The sequence below is a fragment of the Otolemur garnettii genome, unplaced genomic scaffold, assembly GCF_000181295.1.
Source record: "Otolemur garnettii isolate 467f Iridium unplaced genomic scaffold, OtoGar3 scaffold00031, whole genome shotgun sequence".
In the NCBI taxonomy this organism is placed as follows: domain Eukaryota; kingdom Metazoa; phylum Chordata; class Mammalia; order Primates; family Galagidae; genus Otolemur; species Otolemur garnettii.
The window spans coordinates 227,192-237,104 of NW_003852426.1; the positions used below are offsets into that span (position 1 = coordinate 227,192).

General features: G+C 43.3%; 1 protein-coding gene across 4 annotated transcripts in view; it reads left to right on the forward strand.

Annotated features, from left to right (window-relative positions):
- The first annotated feature begins 7,817 nt into the window (after nt 1-7,817).
- The window catches only part of ZNRD1 (zinc ribbon domain containing 1), a 7,080-nt gene continuing 4,984 nt past the window's right edge, over nt 7,818-9,913 (forward strand). The window contains exons 1-4 of one of the 4 annotated variants that reach the window (XM_023512877.1): nt 7,818-7,983; nt 8,084-8,239; nt 8,488-8,588; nt 8,795-8,904. In XM_023512877.1, coding sequence (XP_023368645.1) covers nt 8,104-8,239; nt 8,488-8,588; nt 8,795-8,904 — 347 coding nt within the window. In that variant the 5' untranslated portion in view covers nt 7,818-7,983; nt 8,084-8,103. The other 3 variants (XM_023512878.1, XM_012804865.2, XM_012804864.2) reach the window with 3 other exon arrangements.

Here is a 9,913-nt window from a genome sequence, read left to right on the forward strand (position 1 = left end):
CCTGTAGTCCCAGCTACTTGGGAGGCTGAGGCAAGAGGATTGCTTAAGCTCAAGAGTTTGAGGTTGCTGTGAGCTGTGATGCAATAGCACTCTACTGAGGGTGGCATAGTGAGACTCTGCCTCAACAACAAAAAAAACATTCCAGGGCAGCATCCATAGCTCAGTGGGTACCATGCTAGCCACATATACCAAGGCTGGTGGGTTTGAATCCGGCCTGGGCCAGCTAAACAACAACAACTGCAACGAAAACAACTGCCGGGCATTGTGGCAGGCGTCTGTAATTCCAGCTACTTGTAAGGCTGAGGCAAGAGAATCGCTTAAGCCCCAGGAATTTGAGGTTGCTGTGAGCTGTGACACCACAGCACTCTACTCAGGGAGACAGCTTGAGACTCTGTCTCAGAAAAAACCAATTCCATAAAGTGATGATAATCAAGATAGTCTATTACTTGCGTAAGGACAGACATACAGACCAATAGAATAGAATTGAGATTCATAAATAAAACCATGCATCTATAATGAGCTGATTATCAACAAGTGTGCCAAGACCATTCATTAGGAAAACAATAGTCTTTTCAACAAATGTGCTGGGAGAACTGGATAGTCATATACAAAGAATGAAGGGAGACCCTATGGTGGTTTAATTGTGTACAACACAGGGTATGTCTGAAACCTAATCACTAATACGTATTATGTGACCTTATTTGGAAATAGTGTCTTTACAGATGTAATTAAGTTAAGGCTCCCAAAAAGAGATCATCAGACCCAAATCTAATGACTGGTATCCTCATACGGAGAGGGAGATTTGACATAGTCACAGACAGGAGACACAGAGAAGTCCATGTGAGGTTGAGGAGAGAGATTGCAGTGATACACAAGCCAAGGAACGCCAACAACTACCAATAGCCACCAGAGGCTAGGATAGAACCATGAAAAGGATTTTCCCTCAGAGCAATCAGAAGAAACCAATTACTTGAGCCGAAGAGTTTGAGGTTACTGTGAACTGTGATGCCACTTTCCCAATTTTCTGGTACACACAGGGGAAGAAAACGAACTGACTGGAAAACAATAAATTTCTTTCTGCTTGGCAATTAAAATTCTTACTACATTCCTAAATTTACTTCCTGATTTATAAATGAGTATTGGAGGCATGAATTTGAAAGAGGCTGAGTTTGATTACCCACATGGGTCCAAACATTTGAGAAGGGTCTTGCTTAAGTGACTAATAGAAAGTGATGAAAAGAGCTGGAAGAAACATAACAGATTACTACACTTCTTTCTGTGTCCTCCTTCTTCCTCCTTTTTCACCCTGCTTACCTGGCCAGGTTAGAATCCTTACACTGTATATAGCACCCTATACCCCTCTATCATAACCTTTAACACATTTTCTATTTATGGAATGGGCTATACCATTAGTTGTAAACTATTCAAGGACTTCAGAGACTTCTCTTTATTCAACCTCAGTAACTAACACAATGCCCAGCATAAAGGAGGTTCTCAAAATTAAGTGTCTCCAACAAATAAATTACATGGTGCAAGTTCTACTTTTAGAGCCTGGTTACTAGTTCTTTAATGAAGGCATGGATGATAAATTAAAGGCCAGATACTATGGCAATCTCATCAAAATAACCTGGGAGGATTGGGAGCAAGGAAAAAAGAGAGGCAAATTAGAACAATTCCTTATTCACCATTGCCCAACCCAGGTCTTCTCAAGTGGGAAAACTGACATTTATGAAACAACTAACACATAGTAATGCGTCACAAAAATAATCCTTTTGTACCTTCAATGAATCCCCAACAATAAAAAAAAAAATCCTTCCAAATGCTGTGAATTATTATTATTCTCACTTTACAGATGACGGAACTAAACACCAGAAAGGATAAGCAACTTGAATAAATGCAAGGCAACTAAAAATAGCTAAGCCAGTTTTCAAGTCCAGAGCTATATTATGTACTTGATACAAATGGGAATATTCACTGAACCCTGGGGAGATAATGAGAACTGGCATTAAAAAAAAAAGGCTCACTTGGCTTGGTGCCCATAGTACAGTGGCCACATGCACCAAGGCTGGTAGGTTTAAACACAGCTGGGCCAGCTAAACAGCAATGACAATTGCAATAAAAAGATAGCTGGGCATTGTAGCGGGCACCTGTAGTCCCAGCTACTTGGGAGGCTAAAACAAGAGAATCACTTAAGCCCAAAGCGTCTGAGGTTGCTGTGAGCTGTGACGCCACAGTACCCTACCAAGGGTGACATAATGAAACTCTGTCTCAAAAACAAAGCTCACTTAAGAGACATGATTTTATCATAAAAGCACCAACACTTTACTAATTTATTTTTCCTATTTGACTTTTCAAAAAGGGCGGCACAGCCAAGAATCTTCTTTGGCATGGTTTTATAATTATATGTGCTTCCTCTCCATTCTGAGATTTTTCCATTAGTATATTCACTTTAATCCGACTTCTACTGAGTGGTTGGAAAAGTGGATATGCAATAACTCTTTCAAATTCTTTAATCTCTTTCTTTACTTTTTCACACTTCTCATGTTTAGGTAGCTGGATGTGACTTTTTCTCAAGATTCCTTCTCTGAGTCTTTGCTCTATAAGTTCCCTCCCTCGAATCATGCGTTCCTGATGATGTTTAATTTGCTTCTGTTCCCTCTCATATACCTGCTTTTTTCTCTGTGCACTGTGAATGCCATGCTCTGCTGGCATAATTTTTGGTAATGTTTCCCTTACAACAGCAAGGGGTTGTCGTACTTCTTTAACTGTTTTGTTCTGAAATTCTCTGGCCTGTCCCGTTCGATGTATATGCCTTTCTATCTGTTTCACCTCTCTCTCAGGCACCAAATAGTACCGTTTTAGTCCGTCTGTGCTTTGTGTTGTTTTCCCCTCTATTTTCTTCTTGATTTCATTATCTGTCTCTTCTTCTTTCACCATTTCCACTATTCTTCTATTGTAATAAGATTCTGCTTTGGCAAGCCAGTAGTCAAGGGAAAGAGCTTGCTCCCTACAGAGTGTTTCATATTCCTCTTGATATTTCTGAGTTATCAATTGTCTTGCTGCTGTTGTATGCACACCACCTAGATTCTGTCAAAGTGAGGTTCAGAATTTTATAATGTGATCATCTTTTTCCTTTGAATACATTTAAATGCAAGTCTACCCTCTCTATTGACACCAAGAAAAGCTACATGCTCTTTTATTTACTCTAGTGGAGTAATTATGATTTTACTACCATTCCTCCCAGGTGAGCCTGATAGCTCTGACAGTGTAAAGTACTCACCATCACAAATCAGTAACTAGGTTTTTTGTTTGTTTGTTTGTTTGGGGGAGGGGGACAGAGTTTCAAGCTGTTGCCCTGGTTAGAGTGCCGTGGCATCATAGCTCACAACAACCTCCAACTCTTGGCTTCAAGCGATCCTCTTGCCTCAGTTTTTTTATTTTTAGTAGAGAAGGGTCTCACTTTTGCTCAGGCTGGTCTTGAAACTGTGAGTTCAAGCTATCCATCCACCTTGGCCTCCCAGAGAGCTAGGATTACAGGTGTGAGCGACCACACCTGGCCAGTAACTAGTTTTTTTTTAAAGGAGTGTATAGTGTTGGGAGATTTCAAAATGAAACTTTGTTTTGCAACTGTGGCTATAACTGGGAAACATTTGCCTGGGTAGACATACTACCTGAAGATGTGACTTATGCAGGATTTTAACTTAAGATTTTTATCTGTATAGTTCCAAAATGTATGATACAATATTTATCAAGATACTTACCAAAATCTTTTTTTCCAGTGGGGACTGTTGGCCTGCAGCAATCCTAGGATCTTTAGATGATTTAGCCCAGGCCAATCTGGAAGATAAAAAAGTAAAGATAGAATAGAAATGTGGGAGTATCAGAACATATCTGCTCATATATTGTCTGAGTAAAGGAACACACCAAAGGTATTTCCCTCACAAAAAAAAAGAAATCTGCTAATAGACAGGACTGCATAAGGGCCACTTCCCCCATGGGAAACAGCATTGCATTTCTATGGTAGAAAATAATGAATGTTCTTTTAATAAGAGGATCTTTTTTTTTTTTTTTTTTTTTTGAGACAGAGTCTCACTCTGTCATCCTAGGTAGAGTGCTGGCATCATAGCTCACAGCAACTTCAAACTCTTGGGCACAAGCAATTTTCTTGCCTTAACCTCCAGAGCAGGTGGGACTATAGGTGCCACCACAATGCCCAGTTTGTTTTTTGGTTTGTTTGTTTGCTTGCTTGCTTGCTTGCTTTTTAGGAGATACAGGGTTCCACTCTTACTCAGGCTGGTCTCAAACTCCTGAGCTCAAACAATCCACCTGGCTCGGTCTCCCAGAGTGCTAGGATTACAAGCTTGAGCCACCTCACCCAGCCAATCTTTCCTCTCTTATGAATTACAAGCATACTTGTCTTGTGGACTCAGCATGAACCATTCTGAATCTTCTATCCAGGACTGTGAGTTGGAAGGGATAGGCTCCTTGGTGAGGTGTTGCCTAAGTACATGTCGGTCAGATCCCTCAGTCCTTGACCTTTCTTTGTCTTCTGAGATAATTTTTATGTCTTGTTTTGTGGATTCGTTCTCTTTCTCCAGTTTCTTGATCCGGGCCCTCTCTGCCTCTATCAGCACATAAAGCATGCCTACCGTCTAATCTTCTGTTCTGAAATTCTGTTCTCATTTGATTGCCCAACCCTCTGCCTACCTGGTATATACTACCAATCATCCTTCACCGTAAATCCATTATGAGACTAACCCCTGCTGAACCCTTCAGGATGGGAATTTTTAGTTACACTGGGTCTATGTGTAGGGCAGGCTGATGGCAAAACAAATGAAGATTACCAACTTTTATGTGTTGTCTCTGATCTACTCTGAGTTTACTGTGAGGTCGTATTTAAGCCACTGAGCATGCCTGGCATTTCATCTCTGTGCCTTTTATACCATTTATGGTTAAAAGCATGGGAATTGGAGCCCAACAGAGCTAGATTTGAATCCTAATTTTACCACTTTCTAGGTGTGTGACTCAGGGCAAGTAACTTAACTCCTCCCTATGTCAGTTTCATCATCTATAAAATAGAGATACAAGACAAAAATATTCTTTTCAGATTTATAAAGAACAAGTATGAATTAGATATAAAGTGCTTGGTAAGTTCTCAATAAATACTAGCAATCTATCCTTCACAAGTCAAGGTTCTGACTATAAAGTATTTCTGGTGTACTCTGTCACAGTGATTTTCCTTTCAACACTACATTTTTTCATTCTATAACTCATTTGAAAATTAATCATGGTTTACACTGTGATATCTGTTTTCATATACCACTTTTAACATTTAACCCTGAAACTTAGGCTCATAAAGGATAGAACCTATAGGAATCACCAAGGGAATCACTGGAAGCCCTAGAGACTGAGATTGCTGTGAGCTGTGATGCCATGGCACTCTACCAAGGGCAACATAGTAAGACTCTGTCTCAAGAAAAAAAAAAAGAGGTGCTCAATGTGACTTGTATTTATCTTTGTTAATGGCATATATTAAATATTACAATTTTTTAAGACATAGTTCCATATGTCACCCTTGGTAAAGTGCCATGGCATCACAGCTCACAGTAATCTTAGACTCTTGGGCTTCAGTGATTCTCTTGTCTCAGCCTCCCAAGTAGCTGGGACTACAGGAGCCCACCACAATGCCCAGCTATTTTTTTGTTGCAGTTGTCATTGTTGGTTAGCAGGCCCAAGCCAGATTCGAACCCACCAACTTTGGTGTATGTGGCTGGTACTGTAACTACTGTGCTATGGGCATCAAGCCACAATCCTTTTTTTTTTTTTTTTTTTTTTTGAGATAGAATCTCATTATGTCACCTCGGTAGAGTGCCATCTTGTCACAGCTCACAGTAAGCTCAAACTCTTGGGGTTAAGCGATTCTCTTGCCTCAACCTCCCAAGAAGCTGGGACTACAGGAGCCCGCCACAACACCCTGCTATCTGTATCTATCTTTTTATTAAAGCATTTACTAGTCTTCCTTGACACTTACAGGTATGTTTGTTTTGTATGCATGTCCTAGGCTCTCACAATTTGTACCTACTAGTGTACTTTTATTGTATTCTAATTATTCATTTGTGCTCCTTGAGATCAGGGAACACATTTCAAATTTGCAGCCCCAGCCTCAGCTCAAAGCCTAGCATTAATACACAACAAATAATCTTATTGACTAGATTGTGAACTTTTGCTGGGAAAGGGACACACCTCTAATTCAACTCATGATGGATGTTCTTTAACTGTGTCTCAGAGCTGGGGAGGATGGAGGGCTAATACCAATTTCCACTTTCAAAGTAGACAGACATACAGATAAATGAGAATAAACCTCCTTACTTTTTTTTTTTTTTTTTTTGAGACAGAGCCTCAAGTTGTCCCACTGAGTAGAGTGCCGTAGCTTCACAGCTCACAGCAACCTCCAACTCCTGGGCTCAAGCGAGTCTCCTGCCTCAGCCTCCCAAGTAGCTGGGACCACAGGCGCCCGCCACAACGCCCAGCTATTTTTTGGTTGCAGCCGGCATTGTTGTTTGGCGGGCCTGGGCTGGATTCAAACCCACCATCTTAGGTGTATGTGGCTGGCACCTTAGCCACTTGAGCCACAGGCGCGGAGCCAAACAACAAATCTTTTGTAAGACAGTCAAAATGACACCCAGTTTCGTGGTTAAGTAAAATGATGGAGCTTGTCACTCTTCAACAGATTACTTAGAGTTTTTACCTCTTCAATATGGTGTTCTCTCCGTTATTGTAAAGAAAGGTAGACGGGAGCCTCTCAGATGGAAATACCACAGGCTTGTGTCCTTCAGAGAAGAAAAACAGTGATGGCTATCAGCAGATGGTACTGAGAGGGCTGGAAGGAAACGCAACTAGAAGCTGCCCCATTAGGACAAATTTCTACTTAGATTTTAAATCACAGATGAATGAAAATCGCCAAGATTTTCTAAAGATATTTATCTTAATGTTTTCTAAAAGATTAGGGAAATGTCAACTGCCCAGTTAACGGATGACAACGATGATTTAGAGTCAAAAAGATAGGAGGTAGAAGGTGGTCTGCAACTACAAGTCGAACTTGACTAAGTCTTATGAAATCCTACCTAAGGAGTTCCTTTGACTACTGCTAGCCTCCCTCATTTGACAGCTGCTAAAGGAGGCGAGAACCCAGAGCTCCTGCGTTCCACCATCTCTGAAGTCCTGAGCCCCTTCTCAAGTGTCCCACTTTATCTTTGCTTCTGTCCGTCCGTGGGACTAAGCATTCCTCCTGACTTCACCCTCCCCTCTTCCTGTCCCTGAAGAAGTCCACTCCTTCCAAGTGCCCGGAACTGCCCGAAAACACACAAGGCAAGATGAACGCTGCAGAGACCAAGCTTGGCTACCGGGATCCCAAGGGACACTAGAACTCGAAGCCCCTGAATGCCTAGCTTTAACCACTGCACAGACGCAAAAGCGAAATACCGGTTCAAGGACGGCGAGAGGTGTAGTTCTCTAATCCTAAAAAAATCAGTATTCGGTAGTTGGTTGTGTTCGGGGAGACCTGCCCCACGCCCGCGACTGGGTCTCTGTAGGATGTATGACAAAGAAAATACATATCCCAGGATTGGATGCCGGTAGGAAAATTAGCCAGAAGTGCAGCGCTGGTTACCGGCTTTCTTACTCAACGTCACAGTACCAGGGTAAAGGTTGCGCCGCAGTCTCCCTTTGGAGAAATTCGGCTTCACTACAATTGTTCTCGAGATGACGTCATAGCCAATCGTGAGCCCGAACGCATTGACGCTCTAGCCCGCCACGCGCTCGCTGCCCCGCCGCCGGCGCAGAGCTGACGCTCTAGCCCACGGAGTTAGCTCTACCCTCACTCCTGCCTGAGGAAAGGGTTGTGAGGTTGTTAAGAACGGACGCTGGGAATTCCGGACATTTCAGCTCCTCGGTCGCAGAAGCGGTAGCCGTTAGTAGCAGGAGGTCTCGGGTCATTTATGCCTACGTCCCAGGACAAAGTGTCACCCCTGAATGGGGAGGCGGGTCTTCTATTGTGTTAATAAACTTTACTTTATCTTTTCAGTTCTCGACTGGATATCGGTCATGGACCGCGCCAGCACCTGCTCCAGCTTTCAGTCAGACTTGGATTTTTGTCCAGATTGCGGCTCGGTCCTGCCTCTGCCGGGAGCTCAGGATGCAGTCACCTGTACCCGTTGCGGCTTCTCCATCAACGTTCGAGGTGAGGGGTTTGTAGGCAGTGATCTTGGAGGAGTGCCCAGGGTGGGAGGCTTCGGGACCTCAAGATCGGTGGGACTGGGGTGGAGGCCATAGAGCAGGAGGTGAACAGACAATAGTACGTTTGGTTTAGGACAAAACCTGAAGGAAAGGATTTAGGGCCTCCTGGCATAAACAGGGGAATGAGAGGGGAGATTACAGGGATCAGCTCCCTAGCCTTATCTCCACAACAGTTCTTACTTGTCTGTACAGACTTTGAGGGGAAAGTTGTGAAGACTTCATTTGTGTTCCACAAACTGGGGACAGCCATGCATATGTCGGTGGAGGAAGGGCCTGAGTTCCAGGGACCTGTGGTAAGTTAATGAGATCAAGGACTGGCTCCATAAAGTGGGTGAAATGAAATGGTGGGGTGATTGCAGAGATCTAGAGAATTTTTTCCCCAATTCCAAGAAGGAAGAGGAGTATGAAGCTTCAATATCTAAGAGAGTATGATAGCCAGGTTCCTCTGAGAAGTAGGGTGATATGACAAGGCCTCCCTAACCCACCAGTTTCTTTCCAGGTTGACAGGCGCTGCTCTCGATGTGGTCATGAGGGAATGGCATACCACACCAGACAAATGCGTTCAGCTGATGAAGGGCAGACTGTCTTTTACACCTGTACCAACTGCAGGTGAGTATCCTTTCCCCTCCCTCTATACTGTGTCAGTCAGTTTGCTAACTAAACAAAGCTAGTAACTTATTTTTTATACTAGTCATTTCCTTTCATCCTATCCTTCATTTCCATGCAGTTCTGTGATAGATTTGTGATCATTTTTTATTTTAAAAATTACACATTTTAAGGCGGTGCATATGGCTCAGTGAGTAGGGTGCCGGCCCCATATACCAAGGGTGGTGGATTCAAACCCGGCCCAGCCAAACTGTAACAAAAAATAGCCAGGCGTTGTGGCAGGCACCTGTAGTCCCAGCTACTCGGGAGGCTGAGGCAAGAGAATCTCCTAAGCCTAAGAGCTGGAGGTTGCTATGAGCTGTGACACCACGGCACTCTACTGAGGGCAACAAAGTGAGACTCTGTCTTTTAAAAAAAAAAAATTACACATTTTAGGGCAGCGCCTGTGGCTTAGTGCATAGGGTGCTGGCTCCATATACCAAGGGTGATGGGTTCAAACCCAGCCCCAGCCAGCTAAAACAGCAATGACAACTGCAACAACAACAACAACAAAAAATAAAAATAACTAAATAAAAATTACACATTTTGGCTTAGTGCCCATAGCTCAGTGAGTAGGGTGCTGGCCACATACACCAAGGCTGGTGGGTTCGAGCCTGGCCCGAGCTAGCTAAACAACGACAACTGCAATCAAAAAATAGTTGGGCGTTGTGGCAGGCACCTGTAGTCCCAGCTACTCAGGAGGCTGAGGCAGAGAATTGCTTAAGGCCAAGAGTTGGAGGTTGCTCATGCAGCACCCATAGCTCAGTGGGTAGGGCACCTGCCACATACACCAAGGCTGGCAGGTTCGAACCCAGCCCAGGCCTGCTAAACAACAATGACAACTGTATCAAAAAAATATCCAGGCATTGAGGTGGGCACCTATACTTCCAGCTACTTGGGAGGCTGAGGCAAGAGAATCACTTAAGCCCAAGAGTTTGAGGTTACTGTAAGCGGTGATGCCATGGCACTCTAC